The sequence below is a fragment of the Microtus oregoni genome, unplaced genomic scaffold, assembly GCF_018167655.1.
Source record: "Microtus oregoni isolate MIOR12 unplaced genomic scaffold, Mior012 000001F_ref0000356, whole genome shotgun sequence".
In the NCBI taxonomy this organism is placed as follows: domain Eukaryota; kingdom Metazoa; phylum Chordata; class Mammalia; order Rodentia; family Cricetidae; genus Microtus; species Microtus oregoni.
This window is the reverse complement of record NW_024543060.1, coordinates 75,111,730-75,134,806: the sequence shown is the minus strand read 5'-3', so window position 1 is coordinate 75,134,806 and position 23,077 is coordinate 75,111,730. Positions and strand designations below refer to the sequence as shown.

At 38.1% G+C, this 23,077-nt stretch overlaps 1 protein-coding gene across 2 annotated transcripts in view; it reads right to left on the bottom strand.

The window, feature by feature from the left end:
- Positions 1-1,066: 1,066 nt before the first annotated feature.
- Positions 1,067-23,077, bottom strand: part of Ptprq (protein tyrosine phosphatase receptor type Q) — a 172,856-nt gene continuing 150,845 nt past the window's right edge. For both annotated transcript variants that reach the window (XM_041672384.1, XM_041672376.1), the window contains exons 38-45: positions 19,997-20,087; positions 15,810-15,886; positions 7,870-8,004; positions 7,550-7,675; positions 5,865-6,013; positions 4,960-5,095; positions 2,597-2,720; positions 1,067-1,104 (exon numbers count right to left, since the gene is read on the bottom strand). In XM_041672384.1, coding sequence (XP_041528318.1) covers positions 1,067-1,104; positions 2,597-2,720; positions 4,960-5,095; positions 5,865-6,013; positions 7,550-7,675; positions 7,870-8,004; positions 15,810-15,886; positions 19,997-20,087 — 876 coding nt within the window. The remainder of the gene's footprint in view (positions 1,105-2,596; positions 2,721-4,959; positions 5,096-5,864; positions 6,014-7,549; positions 7,676-7,869; positions 8,005-15,809; positions 15,887-19,996; positions 20,088-23,077) is intronic.

Sequence of the window (23,077 nt, the reverse complement as noted above, 5' to 3'; positions counted from 1 at the left end):
TTGTAGACCAGGCTGGCCTCGAACTCACAGAGATCCACCTGCTTCTGTCTCCCAAGTGCTGGGATTAAAGGCGTGTGCCACCACCACCTTAAATTCTACTAATTGCTATTTCTATATACTCAACCCTTGTGCATGAAGTAAAGGCTGTGCAATGTCATCTACACAGAAGGTTCTGTTGGCACTGCGGCAGCATGTCGCTCACCAGTTTGCAAGCTTTTATTGTCATCTTTATTCATTTCTATTCAGAACCTCTTTAAAACTGTTAGTGTTGAGTGTAAACCTAGTGGACAAATATTCTGATTCTCTTAATTATGTATTTCAAAATAACAGAGGGGCACAACCTATGCCCGGTGGTGTGCCTGGCCTGGCCAATGTAGGCAGGCTAGAAAGAGTCCCCATAACTTCACATGGGAACGTGCACGCTGCAATCTTCCTTTCATTTTTGCAAACTGAAGACCACAGTGCAGTTTCAATAGCCTGAGGTCTTCTCAGAGTGCTACTGTGTGCTGAATGACCATTGCAGTGTCAGGGGGTTACTGTTCAGCTGTTCGGGCTCAAGAGATGATATCTTCACACTCATAAAACAGGAGATGCAAAACACGGGGCCGTGCATGGAAGTACAGATCATTATGACAGTCTTGGAAGTCATCCACAAAAAACGTCAGCCCCTGGAGGCCAAAATAACACTGCCAAATTAACATTTACAGCTTTTGTTCAAAACGAAATCCAATATGTAGGGGAAAAGCACACTGAAACACGTATGCTAACCTAATAATAATTTTATATTTGGCTCATTCCAAAAAGTATTGAGGACCTCAAAAAACTTGCAGTATGTGTTTTCTTAAACATTTTAATTCCATAATATTTAATTCTATACAGAACAAATAGCTATCTTATGCGAGCATTTCCTACAACAGTCCCCCAAAAGGTCAATCCAGTTTGTGAGTTACAGCAAGGGAAGCGTGAAGATTTCCTCTGCCCAGGTCAATTCCAAAGCAGGGGGATAATAATTTTGGCTCCTGGGATCTGCAAGGTGTATCTTCCAGCCGCAATCTCTGGTCAAAATTTACATGGTAGTTTCTTCCCACTCAAGCTCAACATCACCTATAGAAGATAGCAAGATACCAAAGACTATTTAAGTTAACAGTCTAAAAGGTTTAAATCTTTTTTTTTTATTTTTGACATTATAATATACTTACACCACCTCTCTTTTCTCTATCCTCCATCTAAACGCTCCCATATATCCTTCCTTGTTCTTTTTAAAATTCATGGCCTCTTTTCCTTCCTCTTATTTATTGTTGAATTTTTAATGGAAAAATGTGATCAAAGAGTCCGGTTTTATCCCAGGCTTTTCCAGACCCAGGCCAGCTGGCCTTGGTGAGTTCCCAGTAGAACATCCCCATTGTCTCAGTGTGTGGGTGCACCCCTTGCGGTCCTGAGTTCCTTGCTCGTGCTCTCTCTCCTTCTGCTCCTGATTTGGACCTTGAGGTTTCTGTCCGGTGCTCCAATGTGGGTCTCTGTCTCTGTCTCCTTTCATCGCCTGATGAAGGTTAATATTCAGGAGGATGCCTATATGTTTTTCTTTGGGTTCTCCTTATTTAGCTTCTCTAGGATCCCTAATTATAGGCTCAATGTCCTTGGTTTATGGCTAGAAACCAAATATGAGTTAGTACATTCCATGTTCCTCTTTTTGGGTCTGGCTTACCTTACTCAGGATAGTGTTTTCTATTTCCATTCATTTGCATGCAAAATTCAAGAAGCCCTTGTTTTTTACTGCTGAGTAGTATTCTAATATGTATATATTCCATACTTTCTTCATCCATTCTTCTATTGAAGGGCATCTAGGTTGTTTCCAGGTTCTGGCTATCACAAACAATGCTGCTATGAACATCGTAGAGCATATACTTTTGTTGTATGATAGGGCCTCTCTTGGGTATATTCCCAAGAGTGGTATTGCTGGGTCCAGGGGTAAGTTGATCCAGAATTTCCTGAGAAACTGCCACACTGCTTTCCAAAGTGGTTGCACAAGTTTGCATTTCCACCAGCAATGGATGAGTGTACCGCTTTCTCCACAACCTCTCCAACAAAGGCTATCATTGGTGTTTTTTATTTTAGCCATTCTGACAGGTGTAACGGACAATGAGGACTACTGAGAACTCAAGAACAATGGCAATGGGTTTCTGATCCTACTGCATGCACTGGCTTTGTGAGAGCCTAGGCAGTTTGGATGCTCAACTTACTAGACCTGGATGGAGGTGGAGGTTCCTTGGACTTCCCACAGGACAGGGAACCCTGATTGCTTTTGCGGGCTGAGGAGTGTGGGGGACTTAATTGTGGGAGGGGAAGGGAAATGGGAGGCGGTGGCGGGGAAGAGACAGAAATCTTTAATAAATAAATAAATTTAAAAAAAAATAAAAAGAAAAATGTGATCAAGACCGGAAGGCTATTCTTCCAACTTAGATAACAGAGAAATGAAATACAAGGTATAGACACTACACTAGCTTTTCTGGCATTTTGAAATTATAGTTATTATGAAGTTAATCGTACTGCAGGAAATATTAAGCTAATGAACTGGGTGTGAATTGTATCTGCTTACCTTCCATGGCATCCAAAGAATCCATCTTCTGGAGTGTGGAGTAGTTAACAAAGCAGATGGGTTGGTGATTTCCTTTATTTGATAAAAGATCCAGAATGCACTGGTGTAAGAAGATATACTGTGCCTAAACAACAAAGGAAGGAAGTGTAAACCAATGGCAGGGTGGGATTTTTCTTGTAAACAGGAATATTTCGTTACTGAGAAAGATGCACCGACTCTTGACAAATATAAATTATCTAAGTTAGAGAAAGAATATGTTGTAGTTTATCAGGGATTTTCTCCCATCTCCATCGTAAGATTTGCTAACCTCTTGTGGCTTCTTACTGGTTTAAGGGTTCGCTTTACAAAATATTTGCCATTAAGTGACAAATAATAATATATTCTTTTTTGCTGTAGGAAAAGTAGCAAATACTAGTGAATCTATGTGTGAACTTCCTTTTTCCTGCAAGGCATAGTTCAGCAGTTTCTACTTATTTAAAGATAACCTTCTTTCAAAAACACAGATGCTATATTTATTTGTGAAATTTATGAGTATTTTAATATAATAAGTAGCACTTTTTTTGAACATATCTAGCAATTTTGCTAATCACTGGACATTTGGCTGATTCAATGTCAAAGACCTGTTCTTAGTCTGTCAATATAATTAGTTGCAATTGAGGTATCTTAACATGCAAGTGCTGAGCAAAGACTTCTAATATTCCATTAACATGTCCAAATCGAACTGGTACCCTCCACACTGCTAACGCTAATGCCAACTTGCATGCATTGCTGGAAAGTTTTTCAGACTACGAAAATGTCTATTTTCAACCATCCTTTTTCACGCCTCCAGAGCACACCTGGCTTTAAAGGAATATCAGTGAATGTTTTATTTAAACATATGTATGTAGTGGGTTTCAAGAAAATTCTGAAAAATGGCCATATTAAGTGGTTATATTCATAGTTATTAGTATAATGCTTTTAATCCTTTTTGAGAATGCTCTGCCTGAAATTATCTTCTGGGACAGCTTATCATTACTAGCAGTATTTATTTTTTGGGGGGGCTCAAAAACCTTTTCTGTCATGCTTCATCACAAGAATGGCATCTCCACAAGAGTTGAACTCTTTCCTATTCAGTGCTAAATTCCAATTGGCAAAAACAGGGCCTGACACACAGCAATTGCATAATAAATATTTGTTTACTTCACTTCGTTTAATTTTCACAACTACCCAGCCTTTACTGTTGGAGGGAAGATGTAATTTGGAGAGCATGAACAAGCCATCAAAGAACAAGCTTTGTGTTCAGGTTTAGTACTCACAGATGATCAAATTACAGCCTTTGTGTCTGTTAAGACATTAAGTGTAGTCAGGAAATATCAATTCTATGGAAATTTCCAGTATGTTCCTTGTCACAATAACTGTGTTTCCTCAAATTCACAGCATGCGGTCAACCACATTATTAATAGAAATGTACTCAATTATTGAAAAATAATTTACACTGAGGAATTTTGGTGTCTTTCAAAAACACATTTGAACTTGTAGTCACATTTGATATTTGAGGCTTTGGGCTATGAGGATCTCATCCTCCCTGTTGGAAAGAATGACGGGTATAAAATCTGCCAGGAGTGCAAGCTGAGCTGTGAGAGATAGCCTGTGGGCTCCAAGATCCTTCTGCCATCATGTGTTATTGCCAAGCAGGCTGTAGGATGTCATGAAAACTGCAGTTTCGACCTTAGACAACCATACCACCTTCAGAATTCATTTCTTTTTCTGATGCTTAATTCCCTGGTCCCAGAAAACCTAAGACTTATGCTGGGAGATTTAAAGAATATAACATCCATAAAATATGTGGCAAAATACGATTACTTATTTTTCTTCTACCACGCGAGTTTGTGCCAGAAAACTTCCAGCAGAACCCAGAGCAGGACAGGCACTAATCCAGATCATAATCAAAGTATCAGTACTATTTCACGATGTAATAGCACTTCAGAGCCTTCTCTCAGAATGGGTTTTTAGATCTCTCTTCCTTCTAGTTATGATCTGTGTCCCTTTGGTGTCTTCCAGCAGCAGGATGGTGCTGGGCTTCCTGCCTTCCCACTCTTGTTTTGTTATTGCGGTAGGAGATGAGACAGGAACATTCCTCAATAGAAACTGAAATCACGCCTCAGTGTAACCGAAGAAAATAAGCCATGCCTCTTCTACAGGACAACACCAGTTTATAAGGACTGGATTTAGGATAGAGTCATTTTTCCTTATTGTTATTATTACATGGAAACACTAGATAGGGAAGAATGTCACGGAACTAAGACAGATGAAAGAGCTTCAGAACACTTGTTTTCTTGCAAAAGAGGGGATGCATGAATTGAGTGTAAGTTCAGATATCTTACCAGGTTCTGTACCATGCACATTCTCTCACTCCTTAGTTCAGCCACCAGTCCATATATGTCCACAAAGTCATGGTCATTTACATGTTGTGTTAAGTGGTCCAGAGCAATGAACACTCCAGTTCTTCCAACCCCAGCGCTGTAAGGAAGACGAAATCACAGGGACTATTTTCAGCCAAGGTTTAGTTGTGTTGAGGATGATGATGACAATGAAGTATGGTACAGACATATTCTGAGAAGTTTCTTTTCCTTAGCTGGAGATAGATTCTTTTTTTAATTTGGAGACTCTTTGGATATTGATTTTACCAAAACTATGTATAAACACAGAAAGATGCTTTATCTTATTACTATTCTACTTTTATCAGAAATAAACACACAGGGCAAGGGATGGGTTGTGATTTTTAAATGGTTTAGAGAAGGGTCATCCAACCAAGAGATTAAAATAGCAAATCCTGTACTGATCAAGATTTTTTAAAGTTTTTTTAAAAGTTTTAATGAGATTAACTTTTTTAAAATTTATTTTACATACCAACTGCAGTTTCCCCTCCTTTTCCTCCTGTTCCCCCCAATTCCCATCTACCCCTCCACCAAATCTCTTCCTCCTCTGTGTCCATTCAGAAAAAGGCAGGCCTCACATGGGTTTGAAGAAAGCATGACTCATCGAGTTGAGGTGATTTAACTTTGCCTCGTCACTCATTAACTCTGCACCCACCTCACCTCTGCCATTTAGACTTTTTGAAAGCTACCTTCTGGTTTATCACAACCAAAAAAATGGTTAGAAATGAAGGGTTGAAATGAACCTAAATCCACCTTCTATAAGAAAATAAAATACTCATTGTGATTTGTAACAAGGTCTCATCAGATGGAAGGCTATCACAAGCGTATCATGGGCTCTACAGACATCTTACCTGCAGTGTACCACCATAGGGGTAGTGTCGTGGGCTCTGCTTGTGCGCACCAACTTCACAAAGTGAATCAGAGGGGTGGTGTTCTCAGGAACCCCATGCTCAGGCCAGCCAGTGAAGTTACACTGGCGGACAGTCATGCAGTCTCCGTGCTAGACAAAGTGGTAGATTAGAAATGATAAAATTTGTTAGAATGACATGCTAGGCAAAGATAACTGATGTCTTGGCTTTCACCAGTGACTTTAGAAAGATGATCCTTTACCAGACAAAACAAATTTTGTGTATATAACTACTAATGGAATCTTTTACTGTTACAACTAACAGGATTGAGGCTGCCAATGGAGCTCAGGGGCGGAGCTTTGGCTTAGCACACAGAAAACTCTGTTCAACACCCAACACAAAACAAAAGGAAAAGGGAAATTGTATGTCATTGTGAATGGCATCAATAAAAGATAGATCTTCAAATAGATCTGAAGGTAAATCACAAAATATATTGTAATGTAGCCTGACATTCTGCATAATTTAGGTTTTGAAACAATTTGACATAAAACAAAATACTTGAATTCATTATCTATATAAAACAAGGGCATTGAGTATCTAGTATGTCAGAGAGGGGAAAGACCGTACATAAAGGGGAAGCTATATAGTAGTATAGTGGTAGCCAGTACTGTCTCTTCTGTGGTAGTTCTGGATTCAAAAGAAAACGCAGAGGAAGGAGAGATGGCTGTGGTGAGAACCAGCTTTCAGATCCCCACCCCATGAGACATAGCTGTAAACCCTATGCTGCACCGGAGAGGCAGGATCAAAGCCAAGTGGACCAGTGAAGCTCATTGGCCATCCAGCATAAACAGTATACTGAGCTGGAACCTATATGCTTCCGGTTCAGTGTGAGTCTCTGTCTGGGAATGCAAAGGTGACAAGCAATCAAAGAAAGACTTCCAACAATGACCATCTACCTCCACATGAATATGCATGTACAGATGAACCTGTGCTCACACCACACATAAACCTGTGTATAAATATATGAACCACACATGACACACACATGCATACACATCGGATCTTCAAGATTCAGGGATGGATGGTTTTGAGACCACTGTCTTAATATAGTTTCCTCACATAAACACAGGGCTTGTTGTGTGGTACCTTGATCCCATTGTAACAGTAAGGTTTGCTTTGAATCAGAGGGTGGAGCTAGATATTAGCTGACTGAAATTAACCACAGAGGTTTTGGAGGACTGAGGACAGATAGAGAGCTAGGAATTAGTAGGGTGGAGCTTAGAGGGGATCTCAGCCCTTTTGAATGGAGACACAAAAGAGACAGGAGGTCACTGGTTGCTTCTCTGCTGCTTGTCTGATTGTTCAGGTTCTTACCCCGATATCTGACTCCGGAGTTTCTATTGATAAAAATAACTAGTGTATCAAGGGCTCTAGTAATTCCTTCCTTCTTCTATGTATTTTTCAGCCCATGAGCTTGATGCCAATTGATTAATATATACTGTAATCACATGATTTGGGATGAGACAGTTACATGCATACCTCAGTTTACATTTACAAAACAGTGGGAAAGCATGGTCAAATACATAGCCTATGTACAAGGGATAATTCTGGTATTCATTTCATTTTATGCATTTAAACCAGTCATATTTCATACCATATTCACTTTCCCTTTTTTTCTTTTATTTTACCCTTTCGATTTTCAGATCCCTGATGGTCCAATCTATCTGAATGTCCTCCATAAGCTTTGTAATCACGATGTCTCCAAAGACCGTCACAGGCTTGTTGTCCTCTGGCCAATACTGATGGCACCTGATCTGCATCCAGAGAAAAATCAGCAGTCATGAGCCGTCATAGTGCTGCTCTTTATAACCTTCAGTGCCACAAAGGCAAAGCTACTTTATAGATAGCAAAGTCTTTGATGATCTATACACAGCACCAGCTGGAACATTCACGAATATCAATATAATTATAAAAGAACACATTGTTGAAGGTATTTCATATAACTCACCCGCCCTTTTTCGAAACACTGTGTGAGCATTACTAATGTTTTCGCTTTGGTTTCCCATACCATTCTCCAAAAATCTCCGACTGTTCCTGGTAACGGGCCTTGGGTAGCAATAAACTCATTTGGACATAAGTATCCCTAGAAGGAATCAGGTTCATACACAGCATCAGCATATTTTTACTTCTGATCAATAGTGGGAATATATTAGCTGTAAATGATGGGGTTATTTAAAAATATTGTCTGCTTTTGAGTAGTGAATAAGCTTAGACACTGCAAACTTCCAACATCAACTCGAAACCACACAATCCAATGGAATTTGATAATAGAGGGAACATAACAAATGTGTAGAGGGCATGAAGTATACAGATGGAACAAACAATGACTCCAAAGCAAGAAGACAAAGACTTAAAGATAAGGGAATTTAAATGGAAAATTAGAGATTCGAATTGTATGTATTGAACGTGAGCCATTAGTTATCCAAGTTAAAATGTTATACAACCAGGCATGTGCATTTGGAGTAAAGGGAAGAAGCTCAGTAGGAAGATAATTTGACATAAAGTCACCAGATCACCATAACATGAATTTAGGTGGAGGCTGTAAGCTCAAGGATTGTGATCTAGATCATTTAAAGGCTCACAGGTCAAACTAATGAGAGACAATCAGTGCAGTACAGATGAAGGAATCGGAACTTCTGACATATCCAATGAAAGGGCAGAGGTGCTGATATTTGATTCAAGTTTCCTAAGTGGTTAACCAGTCATCTCAAAAGGAAAAAGGAGCAGTGTGTGTGTGTGTGTGTGTGTGTGTGTGTGTGTGTGTTTATTGAGTTTCTTTGGCATCAAAGCATGATTTGAACAGTTTGAAAAATAGATAAGATAGGAGAAGAATAGGAGGTTTGCATAGTCAGTTTCTTAAGGAACTCTAGTGTCAATGGGTTATGCTACTGCAGGCCAAAGTTGGGTGTGATGATGTTGGTGTGCAATCCCAGCAGTTGAGGTATAGAGGCAGGAGAATGAAGAATTCAAGGTCATCCTCAGTTACACAGGGCGTTCCAGGCCATCTTGAAGTTCAAGAAACCCTGTCTCAAAAAAGAAGTAGGAAAGAAGGCTGGAGAGATGTCTCAGCAGTTAAGAGAGCTTTTACCTCTCCCAGAGAAACAGAGTTTAGTTTCTAACACCCACATCAGGCTTCTCACTGGCATCTATAATTCTAGCTCTACGGTATTCTTGGCTCCTTTTCTAACCACCATGTGCAGACCCGACATCCCAACCCAGGCACACATAGTCATACACACATACACATAAAATTAAAAAAATTCTTTAATAACGGAAGAAAGCTACATTAGGATGAGCATGGAGATAGTTAAAAAAGTGCGAATGTAATATTATGATATTTGTTTTTGTAAGATGAAGGAAATTAAAATATGTTTGTTCGGTTTTTTTCAAAGAATAACACTAATGGGGCAGAAGAGAGAAAAAAAAAATCCCCAGCCAATGTTCTTAGAGAGGAGGGAATAGCTACTTAGAGACCAGGAGAATTTGCCTTGGCTGCAGAAGAAAGAGTGAATCAGTCTGTGGCTGTAGTTGAAGATGAACAGGAGGTCTTCCCACTGCATCCATTGTATCAGTGAGGTGGTATAGACATCAGATACAGGTGGACATGCGGGACAGGATTTGGGGCTGAGAGAAAGAATGAAATAATACCCATCGCAGGAACTCAACTGGATGACTGGACTGTGATATGATCAGAAATCTCTGGTTAGGGGCAGAAGTTAAGTGAGTAGCCAACAGATGACTGGCCCAGCTTAAGACCCAGACCATGAGAGGGAGCCCACCCCTGACACTGCCTGGAAGGCCAGAACTCAGAGGCTGCATAGCCCAGCGACCCAGGATAGAACTAAACATGGCTGGCAAAAAATGTCAATGAAATAATTCCTAATGATATTCTGCTATACTCAAAGATTGTCACTTAGCCCAACTGTCATCAGAATGGCTTCACCCCACAACTGATGGAAACAGATGCGAAGATCCACAGCCAAACATTAGGCGTAGTTAGGAGAATCCTGTTGAAGAGAGGGATTGCAGGATCCAGAGGGATTAAGGATACCACAACGAAACCCACAGAATCACTAACTTGGGCTCCTAGAGGCTCACAGAAACTGAACCACCAACCAGGGAGCCTGCATGGGACTGAGCTAGTCCCTCTGCACATATGTTACAGTTGTGTAGCTTGGACTTCTTATGGGACCTCTAACTATAGCAACAGGGGCTGTCTCTGACTCTGCTATCTGCTTTTAGGATCCTTCCTTCCTACTGGCTTGCCTTGTCCAGTCTTAATAGGAGAGGAAGTGCCTCTTCTTACTCCAGTTTAATGTGGCATGTCTGACTTATACGCCATGGGAGGTTTGTCCTTTTCTGAAGAGAAAGGAGGAGGAGTGGATGGAGGTGGGGTTTGGGCAGAGGGACTAGAAGAAGAGGAGGGAGGGAGGGAAAACTGTGATGGAATTAATTAATTAGCTTAAAATTTTCTGTTAGAAGACCTGAGTGTAAAGTGGCCCACAGTGGTGTGGTTAAGCGTATTTCTCCAATCCTATCTAGGGAAACAGATAATTCATCGAGTTTTCTGTAAACAAGATCGTATAGTCATAAAGGCTACAGATTGAGAGAAGAAAAAAATCATTAAAGAAATCGAAAACAAAATAAACAAAAAATGGACTATGAAATAGAAACGTTGGGAGAAGGTGAAGTATCAATTGGAATGGAAAAGACTGAAATTCTGAGAAGATTTATCGGCTCCAGGTTAGAGCAGAGAGGGAGAACTGTCAGATTCCAGGGATCCAGGAAGAGAGATTTTGAAGACTGTGGAGAGGCTGCAAGGCTGCACTGAACGTTATGGTTATGATTAGGTCTGCGCTGTGAACCCTGTGATGATGTCAAGCAGAAGGCAAGTGACCAGAAGAGATCAATAAAATAGTGAGAATATCAGCAAATCCACATTCTAAATGGATTTTGACATCATGAGGAGTTAGGAGAGAGGTAATGATGAGTGAGCAGTAGTGACCCTGGAGTTAAATCTAAGAACATTTGAGATAGTAGTTAAAACACAAAAGGACAGATAGTGTGTTCTGTACTTAATACCATGAACTCATTTGGTGGCTTCAGTGAGGAGGGAGAGAGATGGGCAAGGAGGAACACGCCAGCTTTGTCCTTCTTTAGGTTTAATGTCTATGGGTGAGGATGTGGACTCAGTGGTGAGCCAGGTTTGGAAGGAATCATCCAGGTTTAGAAAGGAACCAGGTTGGATGATAATTAATATCACACATGATCAACTATACTTCATTCTGCAAAGAACTTGAGCATAAACACATAAAATATTAGTTCTTTGAAACTTTTAGCAAGTATTTATAAAAATAATATTAAATGATCCTTATTTTCCTGGATGGTAAAGCATTATCTTCTTCTTCTTCTTCTTCTTCTTCTTCTTCTTCTTCTTCTTCTTCTTCTTCTTCTTCTTCTTCTTCTCATTCTCCTCTTCTTTTCTCCCTCTTCTTCTTTGGTCAAAGAGTAAATGTAATTAATTTTTTTTTAAAAAAAGGAAATGTGTTATAGAAGGCAAATCCTATGCCAATCCACGAAAGTTTTGTATTCAAATGACTCATGTTCTAATCAGTTCTCCCATTGCCAGGGTGAGTTTTAAATGTATAAATCTTGTTTTTAATTCTTCCTTAATACACATATATACAGCCCTACTCACCTTGCTTTTCATATAGAGAGGACAATTGAAGTTTTTCTCTGGGTAAGGCGACTTGCTTTTAAAGGAAGGCTAAGGAACAGTGAAATGTCGCACAGGAGGAAATGCTGGAGACACTTCCTTCATGTTTTATTAGAGTTGGGGAAGCATGCCACTTCTTTTTACTACTTAGCCTCTAGTAGTGAGTATCAGCGTATAAAATTCACTTCCTCCGAGAAGAGACCTACCGGCTAGAAAGCTTTCCCTGAATTGAAATATGCAGTTTAACTGGTTTTAAAGCTCTCTAATAGTTAGAAAAAAAAGTGTGAGTTTCATGGCACGTTTCAAGTCTGATCATCATCACTGAGCCTACATGACAGTTTTTACAGCCGTCCTTAAGTTAGTTTCTAAGATTTGCCTCTGGGTTACTAGCCAAGAAGTATAAAATCTACTCTAGCTAAACACCCATTACAATAAAAGGAACATGCATTCATTGGGTGCTTCTGAGGAGACACAAGTGTGATTAGCTGCTTGCACACATTGGCCTCTTTAAGCCTGCTGCAGCCTTTAGGGAAGGTGTTTTTGTTCCTCATTCACAGAGTTTAGAAACTTAGAGTATCTAGGGTCACAGACACAAAAGGGCAGAAAAAGTAGGTGCACCCAAGTTTTGAATCATTAAAAGTGTCTCACTTAGTGAACCCATTTACGTACTTAGTGCTATGTCCCAGACATGGTAGAATACGTTAAAAAATAATTTAACTATTGCCAACAAAGTAGTATTTTTCTCTATCAATTTCCAATACATAATTATTTAATTAGTCATCTTAGTAACTCCCAGCCTGGCTAACTCTCAGGTAATTGTTAATAATTCACAGAAAGGCACACAGGGTTAAAAGCTGTTGACGGAGAATTTCTAGTGTACATGCTTGGTGACAAAGTCTTTCTCTTGTCCATAAAATCTCATTTCCACTGTTGGTTCCACTGAACTGTTCTGGATGTACAACTAGCTACCACTGAGGCTACAGTCTCTCATCTTCTTTTTCATGGTACATCCTTTATCAAAATGTTATAGCCTCTCACTAAGTGCTGGCTAAAGAAACACAATTCCCCAGTCTGGTCCAGGACAGAAGAACTTAGGTACGTACTGTCACACAAGCCTAGTGGTAGGTCTTGTTTTCAGTGACTACTGAATGCTACCCTCTTGTATTTCCCTTTCCTGTAGCCTACTTTTCTTCACACAGACAAACTACTTTAATACCTCCTTTTAGTCCTCTTCCCTTTGCTCCCAGATTCAAAGAAATAAGAACCCCAATGCCACTCCAGCCTCTGTCTTTTGCTTTTGGGGATACTTCATCAACTTTCCATTGAAAGTGTCAGCTGGGTGATAATAATGTTACATATCTTTAATACCAGCACTCAGGCAACACCCAGGCAGAGGCAGCAGAATTTCTGAGTTCAAGACCAATCTGGTCTACAGAGTGAGTTCCAGGAGAGCCAGGGCTACACAGAGAGACCCTGTCTCCAAGGGAAAAACAAAACAAAACAAAAACAAATGAAAAAAACCAAAAACAAAAAGAAGGTGTCACATAACAAAACTGGTAAATTGGGGGGAACTGAAGGGTCACATGTGTTTTTTTGAGGTAAAGCATACACCTGTTGGAGATAGAGAAGTAAGGAACACTATGGTATCGTCGCTCTATGTTTCCCTTTTGTTTGGGGTATCTACAGTAAGGGATGCTTTCCTGACGAGTATTAGCAATGTAGTACACTGCTCACAGTGCTATGCAAACCTACTTCCACATGGAGTTCCTTCTCCTATTCCTGCTTACCATGTAAGTCACAGGAAATTTTTTTTTAAAAGATTTCATACATTTTAACATCACTTGATTGTAACAGAATATATGTCCTTCAGGCTTCCTAGTTTATTGCTTGAAGTATCTGTTTTTAAGTATGTGCTTATGTATGTAAGTGTTTTGTCTGAATGCATATATGTGCACCATGTGCACATCTGGCACCCTCCGAGCCAAAGGAGAATTGTCAGATCATTATGAGTCACCTTGTGGGTGCTGGAATAGAACCTGAGTCTTCTATGAGCGCCACAGGTGCTCTTAACTACTGAGCCATCAGCCCAATCCCTGCTTAAACTACCTCATCCCTTTCAATATTGCCTTATTGCCTGCTGACAACTTTAACATTTAGAGAGAACACTTAGAGGTTCATAAACATTACTTTGCTGTCTCATCTGTTTGCTTGTCGTGCTAACTAGAATGCACTGCTTTCCTTTTTTTTAAAATCGAAAATAGATTCTTCACTCATACAGAGCATTCCAACCACAGTTTCCCCTCCCTCCACTCCTCCAGCTTCCTCCTGCGACCTCCCCTTCTCTCACAGATCCACTCAAAAAAGAGCTTGCCTCTAAGAGACAAGAACAAAACAGAAAAAAAGATACAATAATACAAGGCAAAAGCCCTCATATCAAGACTGAACAATGCAACCCAATAAGAGGAAGAGTCCCAGGAGCAGGCAAAAGAGTCAGAGGCACACCTGCTCCTACTTCTAGGAGTTCCACGAAAACATCAAACTAACAGTCCTAAGATATATGGAGAGGACCAGGAGCAGGCCCCTGCATTCCCTGTGCTTGCTCCTTTAGTCTCTGTGAGCCTAAACAACATTGCAGAAATTAGGTATTGATTTGAATCTACTTATCGGACATTGAAAATAGTACAATGACTTAACTTTGCACATTCTATAACATTGCAAGAAATTTGAACAATATGACAATGAACATATTTAAAATCTAGATGTCTAGGCATTATTGCATAAAGTGGGACTTCAACGGGCTCTAGGACCTAGCCTATGATTAAAATTAGTAAGTATAAAACTCCTGTATATTTAGAGAAGAATGGTATACCCCAAGGACTCCGTCATTTGGTGGATGAATAAAACCTTATAATAGTAAATTCATATGGTCAATTCAAGAGAAACCTACAGATCAAGCATCAAAATTGGATGAAATCTCTATCTTCTTTAGATCATCCCTAATAGGCTATGTGAAGGAATTTTCACTTCATTATTTACGCCATTGACAATAAGAGCCAATAAAAGATTGTAATTTCAGAGTAATATTGACTAATAAGGAATAATAATAAAGTCTACACAAACAGCACTTCACAGAAGCATGGAAACAATGAATACAACCCAGATGTGTTTGACATAAGGAAAAGGATGAGAAGGACCTCAAATCAATTGAAATAAATGGAAGGAAGTGGCAAGTCAGTGAGTAGGAAAATACCTAAGAATAAGAAAATAATGTAAAACTGGAGAATGTGCACAGCAGCAGAAATCTTTGAGTGTCGTAAGATGACAATGATTAATCTCCCCATTCCAGCTGAAGCCAGTAGGAACAAAATGCATAATAGAGATAAAGCCATCTATGTTGGGAGAAAATTAATGAACTGATGCCTGGAAACAGTAACAATTAATTCTCAAGGATGTTTAGAAAACATTCCAAGATGATTGTCACATTAAATGACCAAAGGGGCTCTTCCCACTATAAAGTTGTAAGAATGTGTCAGCCAAGCTGTGGTTCTGGATGAATGGAGGTTTCTAAGTATTGGGATGGCGAAGAATATTGGCAGAACGAAGCAACAAAGAGAAAAAGAGGGATAGAGAACCAATTGGCTCGCTTCAGTTTTCTGTTTGACTCAGTAAGATTGATTATCTCTGATACGTCCGAGACTACACTGAGTACGTCACAATTCTCTCCATGTTGACTCATTGATGTGTGCTGAGTGGCCAGATGGAGTATACATTTTACCTCAACATCATCCCTTTGATGGACTCCTTATCTCACAGGGAAAGGCATGTAACAAGTTTTTACATTGTATGAACATGACGGTCACTTTGACTGATACTCCATTGACGGAGAGATTAGTTGACCTTGTGTTCAGAGAATATATTAACAAAGCCTGTGAAATGGTGCAAAGGTCAGGGATAGTGAGAAGAATTGTTCTATCTGCACAAACCAGTGAAATAAATAATGAATTAAAAGTCAACATATTCCCATCTCTGAAATATGCGTGCATCAAGTTGTTATTAGGAGAAATGGCATTTTCTATTCCGTAGTGTTGGAGTGAATTTGTTGCTTTAAGTATTTGAAAATTATAGTATTTATGCTCTATCAAAATATGCTATCTGTGAAATTAGTAACTTACAGAAATATAGCTGGCATTGATGTAATCTGATCCTGGAATGCTGACATCAGCTATCAGCTTCACTCTGTTATTATTATCTGAGAAAAAAAAAGAAATCATAATAGGATTTCCAAATTGCTAAGACCTCTGTACTACGAAAGTAATATAAAAGTTCATGATCTAATAATCCCAATCCATATATGAGTATAACACTTAAAAACATTCCCTCACGTCCCATATTTCTACTCCGCAAAATACAAATTAATCAGATCTTGCACATATTTCTAAAATTCTTACACATATCATTACAAAACTAGCTATAAATGTTGTGCCATATACTCTATTCTGAAGACTGTTTTCATTTACTTAATCTTTCAACACAAACTTAAGTATAGCTAGCTTGTGTTCTTAAGAAGAAATACAGCATTTTTAATACAGCATACCCTGTTTAATTATGGATTGAACTGATACCACTTACTATTCAAAATGCTGGAAAACATAATAGAGCTAATCACAGTGCTGTAAAATTGCATTTGTACAGCATTCTGCCAGAAGTAAGAATCCCCAGTTCACAGGCCCACCTTTCATATCTTGAAAATACTGTCTAATTATCTCCTAATTTTATCAGGCACACAGTACACACTCTGAGGATTAGCTGAACATTTCTTAGGACGTTCATTATATGAATATTCTTATTTTTCATTTATTTTTCTGAAACTTGATTTTTTTAAAAAAGTGAGATGTAGGTTTCTCTTTTACTATTTATTGTTACCTGAAACATAATAGTTCCATTTAAAAATATTCCACTCTTTTTCCTTGATTTAAAATATTACTTTTATCATCTACTAGATTATCCATATATTTAGGTCTAGTTTTAAGCCATTTATTCTTTTCCATTGCCTATTCTTTCTTTAATATAAAATTTCTAATTATTCTTCTTGAGACTATTTTTAAGAACACCATCATCAAGTAGATATTCTGTGGCCAGTAATTTTTTTTTTCAAGAAGTAGTGCCAAAAAAGTTCTTGGGAATTTCTACCAAGTTTATTTTATAACTGTAGTGTCTTCTGATAACTTTAAGCACAGGAATCACCAAAGATCTTTGACTGAATAATTCAGAGGTTTAACTGGGTTGTGTGCCTAAGTGGTTCCTGGATATGGTTAGCCTTTGCAGAGATCTGGGTTGTCAGCACTGGGAAAAGAAAAGAAAGACTCACTGTCTTCATGGAAGCTACATAAGAAGAGACCTGACTGTGAATTCTTACACAATCCTAAGTGAACCACTTAGCTTCTCTTCTTCGTACTCTTCTCAACTGCACCATGCAGTTATAATATTTAATAACAATATTTAATATAATAATGTAATATTTATTATATTATAACTTTTGAAAAATGTGAAAGTTTATAAGAAGTATTCAGTACTGTTCTCTGGTTCTCCAAGTTATTAATCTTCAATTAATATATCAATATTAATTATTTAAGATGTTTTAATTATTTTGTGGGAAATTATGATCAATGCATTGAAACTTAGAGATTCCTAGTGTTTAAATAAATTTTTACAAATTCTTATGTGTCCGTTATTGAGACTTTTAAGATCTGCCTAATGACATTGTAGCTAGTCTTTTAATTCAGGAGGGGAAGCCGTCAGACTGCTATTCACTCAGCATGCCTGTTTATAACAAGCAGAGTCAACAACACACTACACTTTTTCTCATGGAGTTGGGATATTAAGGTCATCGTGTCCTGTCAGACCCAGATTTGGAAATCACTTCTGCAAGCATTTGCTGCTAATTCTAGTATCCTAAAGCCCTGTAAGCTAATATCCTTCAAAAGCCTCTGTGATATTTGAAATCTTTCTGACATTACTCAGGGGAAATACAGCACTACGCAAAGCTGGCTTAAGCAAAACTTCAGTCTATTGAAATTTATTCATTCACTATGACGAAAGAGTCAGTTTCCCAGTTTTATGGGTCCTGTTCAAGCATAATGGCAACACACGGTCACAAAATCTTGGCTGTTCTCCTAGTGTTTATGCCTCTGTTTCTGTGTGGGTTTGTGTGTGAAAAAATGTTGTCTTTCGTGCAGACACAGCTATGACATTAAAGATGGACTTCTAGTCTTAACTAGGGAGGGGGTCTTGCCACCTTCAGAATTCAGTACTCTGACATGGATAACAGTCTTATCCATTCAGAAAGTTATCAGCATTTAAAAGGAAATGATCTGTTAGTTACTAACCATGAGGGATAATGCTGCTGAATGGCTTCTGTGTCCCTGTACCGGCAAAGTGATTTACGTGACTATTTTACCAAATCCTCCTATGAGCTTTACAAGGAACAGACAGACAAATAGCAGGTTGGAAGTTAAAGACAGACAGCAACAAAACAGAACTGGGTCTCAGGGAGTCTCATTATTTTTTTTGCCTTAATTTCAGTATGGAGGTTTCAGACATTTATTCTCCTTGCTCCTTTTGATAGTTTCTAGTCCGATCATTGATTCCCATTAACCACTCTTATTCCCTTCTCAGCATAAAACTAATAAGCTGATGATGTGAGCTTTCTTTCAGTTGAAAAGGAAACTATTATTAACCAAGACTTTCATTGCAAAAAAAGGAAATGTTGCAACAAACCACCAAAGAACTCAAAATTTTTATACTTTAATCATTTTAAAATTACTTAGACTTATTTGAGCTACTTTATATGTGTTGGTATATTATAAATTACTCCCAACTTTATAATGTAACTAGAACTAAATACTAATGAATTCATGGTAGTTGCTTTTTGATCAGAGAAGAGTATAATACTTATTTACACTGAATGCCGCTTAAATAAGCATGTTGCAAGCAGTATAGAAGAAACTTAGTGCAAATACATCCCACAACATGGGCGTTCCAACTTAAATTTAAGTTGTATTCAATTCAAGTTAATTTTTTTAAAGTTAGAATAAAATACAGGTCGAAAAAGTTCTGATTTGAGACAAGTAGAGATTATCAGTCAACTTCACACATCACAGATTCGTCACCTTACCGCTGAAGTCATTTTCTTCTGATGTCATTTTGTTACAGAAGGACTCTCCAGGGGACATTGCTGTTTCTTTTTCACTCTGTTTTGCTTCCTAGACTCTGCAGGTTTTATGGATTATGATCTCTGATATCACAATCCTCTGAATTTGGCTGCCGTTTGGTGCTCTAGAATCACCCTGTGTGCTGCTTCTTCCTATTTAAATTCTTTATGGGATTATGGTCTGCTCTAAATTAACACATCCCTGGCTGAAAGGGCCATCGGGATTGCCTCAATATGTTTATTTATTTGTTTATTTGTTTATCACAACACTAAGCGTGTGCCCACTGGAAAGCCTTTTATCAATGAACTAAATTCCCAGCTCTTTGCAAAACCCTTTTAAAGATCTAGGCAGGTTCTCATTGTGTTGCTCGGGTGGATCTTGAATTCCTTAGGTAGAGAGAGCTGTTCTTGAACTTTCATTCTCCATGCTAAAGGCTCCCATCTACTTGAGATTACAGGGCTGTGTCTCCTGTCCTGCTTCCTGGTATACAGTGGAACAAAGTTTCAGGGCATCAAAAGCCTCAGTTTCTTAATAGAAAATGCCTTGGCTCTTAAGCAGGGACATGTATTCAAAGACTATAATAACAGACATGTTAGCAACATAGGGATATCAAATCATCAATAATTCTTAAAACAATAACACATTATATCCCCTGAATCGAAAAATGGAGTTGTTCTACAGCAAGGTCTAGTTCTGCCTCTCTGCAGGAACAATTCCAGTGGTGGTGGTGGGAACATGGACTCTGGCCATCAACTACTATTTTGCAAGGCATGTTAATGTTCCATAAGACTACTATACTCTTAAGGAAATCTAATACACAAAGCTAAGTGTGAATTTCCCTTCCCTTTGAGACATGCTCAGTAGGAAGATGTTAAAAGAGTTAAATTACAAAGCTGAGAAGCAGGTCAATCTACAGTTTCTTGCACCTGCATAAATGAACCTTGTGTGAACAAACTGAAAAGCCATGTAAATTAACTTCAGTAATTAGGAACAAAGCAAATGTGATACAACTTGAAAGCTACCATTAATGAAGTGTATTATTGCAGTTCAATTAATGCGGAAGGAAACCTTCAACAAATGCAAAAAGTTGAGATGGTGGGCATTTGAAAACACTTCACAGTTAGAACACAGATGGAAATGGAACATACATGGTTTTATGTTTGGAAAGCGATTTTTTGCTCGATTCCAAGGGAGGTCGGCATCCGTTGAAGAAAGATCTTGAAGAAATTTTGGTAACTCCTGTGGGGGAAAAAAGTCATTGCAAACTTTAAATTTGGTAAATATGAAATTCTGCTTAGTAAAATGCAATTCCTTATTCTAAACACTTCATTTGTTTAGTGTGTGTGTGCATGTTCATTCAGACGTGTATGTACATCTACATGTTGGAGAATCAGGGACAACCTTGAGTATTATTCTTCAGTGCCACAGGCCAATTTAATTTTACTTCTTTTTTAAAAACCAAAACAAAGCATCATTTATTGGCCCAGGGCTTAGCAAGTAGGTTATACTGTCTGGTCAACTAACCTCAGGTGACTATCTGTGCCCATGTCCCCAGTGCTGGTCTTACAAATGCCTGCCACTATAGGCAGCTTTTGTATAAGTTCCAGATATCCAATTTATGTCTTTATGCTTTCAGGGTTGGCCTCCTGAGCTATCATCCCAGTTGTAAATGCTTTTGGTTTTTATTTATTTATTCGCAATTTATCTATTGTAGAACTATTCTCCCAGGCCACACTTTCTTATTATATTAATTAAAAATTCCCATCATAGATATGGGAACAAGGTCAAATGAATGATTTTCCCTAAATGTCCCCATTACTATTCTGAATGATTTTGATCGGCCAGATTATGACTTTTCCTTGAGATAATTTCATTGACCTCTGGAGAGCACTAAGGTGCCACATGCTACCCATGGCTTCATCAGGCACACACAACTGTTATTTAATATGTTAATGCCTCTTTAGAGGGAAGAAGGGAGTTGAATGATTTATTTTTTGTTTTTTCTCCCCAGACAGTGTGATTTCATGCCTATTAATTGGCACAACCCTGGTCATTTTGAGAAGATGTCAGAGGTCAATTCCGCACCCCGTGGGCCTTGTTAAACTGATAGTGGAATGCAAAGGTGTGATTTAGAATATGATCTGACACAGCTGAAGAGGTGGGAAGATCGACTGTTGATGTTGGAAAGAAAAATGCTGCAGCTGTCTGTCTTGCTCTTTCTAATGCATCCATAAGGAAGCTGGTGGAAGAAAATGTATTGATTGTTTGGTTGGGCCAATGATTGTCATTCATGACATTATTGCATCTTCTGTAAAGATAATAGACTATATTTTCCATTTTAATGCAATTATAAATTATTTCTTTTAATTCAACACTTCTCCTTTCTCCCTTCTACTAAAAATAAAACAGATACTGAAGAGTTCTTTTCATATACATGCATATATATATATATATATATATATATATATATATCATCGACAAGTTAGGGTATAAGCAACAAGGCTTATTAAAGAAATGAACAAAATTAGAAGACCCAAAATAGTTTCCCTGTGTCAATGTGTTAGAAGAATTGAAAGGGGAAGGGGAAGGAAAGATGCTGGAAATTGACTTGAAAATGATACAGTTTGGAATTAAACCAATTACAAGTTTCCATTTATAGTTTTAAGTGACTGTGGTTTTGGTAACCAACATTCAGTCACCAGGATGGTAGTTTGAATAGCATCTTGATTCTGGGGGGGGGGGTCTTATTCTTATTAGGCCATAGAGCCTCAGTGGTCTTCCCTAAGTGGGTCTTTCTGCTGCTGATTGATGTCCTCTCCCTGGGAACAAGATGAACAGATTACTTGGCCCTCCTCCTGCTTTGTATTTATTCTCCCTCTCTGGAGTAGTTACCTCTTTATCTTCTCATTGGGATTCGGCTCATGCTACTGTTTGTTTGAGACATCACCATGTGTATTCATTTAAAACAGCATTTAACGTTAATTCCCACATCTTTATGCACATTTCAATCACAATCCATTCGTCCTGTTTGAAACATGTCTCTCATCGCTACATGTCTTACTCTAATCTGAGTTTATGTGTGGTAGAAAGGATCAATCTATGGCTGGCAAGATGGGTCAACCTTTAAAGGCTCAAAACCAAAAATCAAAGAGATTATCATCCATGATATTTGTGCCAAGCACTTTCTACACATTCTGTACATAGTAACTTTAGTATTCTCAGTTCAGTGAGTTAGATATTATTCTTTAATGGATGAAGACATTGGGGGGGGGCAGAGAGATTAGGCAATTTGTGTAAATTCATTCAGCTTGTAAAGGCTAAACTGTAAATGCGTATCGTGTGTCATACAACAAAACCTAATAAATAAGTAAAAGCTAAGAAAATAAAACATGCGGTCAAAGACTAGAAAAATTTGTGCATCCAATATGTATGTTTATTATGATGTAATAACTTTGATTTTTTTAAAAGACTTAATAAAGCATTAGGATAAGAATGATTTGGGTTTTTTGTTTGTTTGATTTTACAAAAGAGTAACATGCCCCCCCCCCCAAAGCTAGAATTTTTCTGAATACATGAAAATGTATTTGTTAATAAAACTGTTTATCTACTTAGTCATGAATAATTTATTTATGCTTGCTCCTCTTCTAGTAAAATTACACTTTTGCTCCTGAAAAATTAAAATTTCTTTCTGTGTAAATGCTAAGGGAGCTTCTTGGCTCCTGTGGTCTTGCTAAGCCCAGCCCAGTATTACTTAAGAAGCATAACCAACAAGCGGCAGGGGGCTCCATTCATCTTCTCACATTCTTGTTATTCCTCCCTGAGAAACTGAAATTTTATAATCCTGAATTATTTAAGCCAATTGTCTGCCTTTTTGTTTCAGAAGTTCACACACTACGAAATTCATGAATAAAAAGGTAGAAGTAGACTTTTGGGTACAATATAAAATCTACTTTGCTTTCACAATGTAAAATAATCAGATCAACTAGATAAGGCACTTATGAATCTTAAAATAGATTGTTTACAGCTCTAACCTTTATGCGTCTAAACAATTTCAATTTTATTGATACATGATACTCGGCTGATTAATAAAAATACTATATCAAAGAAACATGATAAAATTGTTTTAAAAAGTAAAATTATTTTCAACTTTAGAAAAACTTCAGCAATGAGGTCTTAGTTTTACTACTATCCATGTAAGGTGCAGCATTTAATTAATAATAACTTAGAAA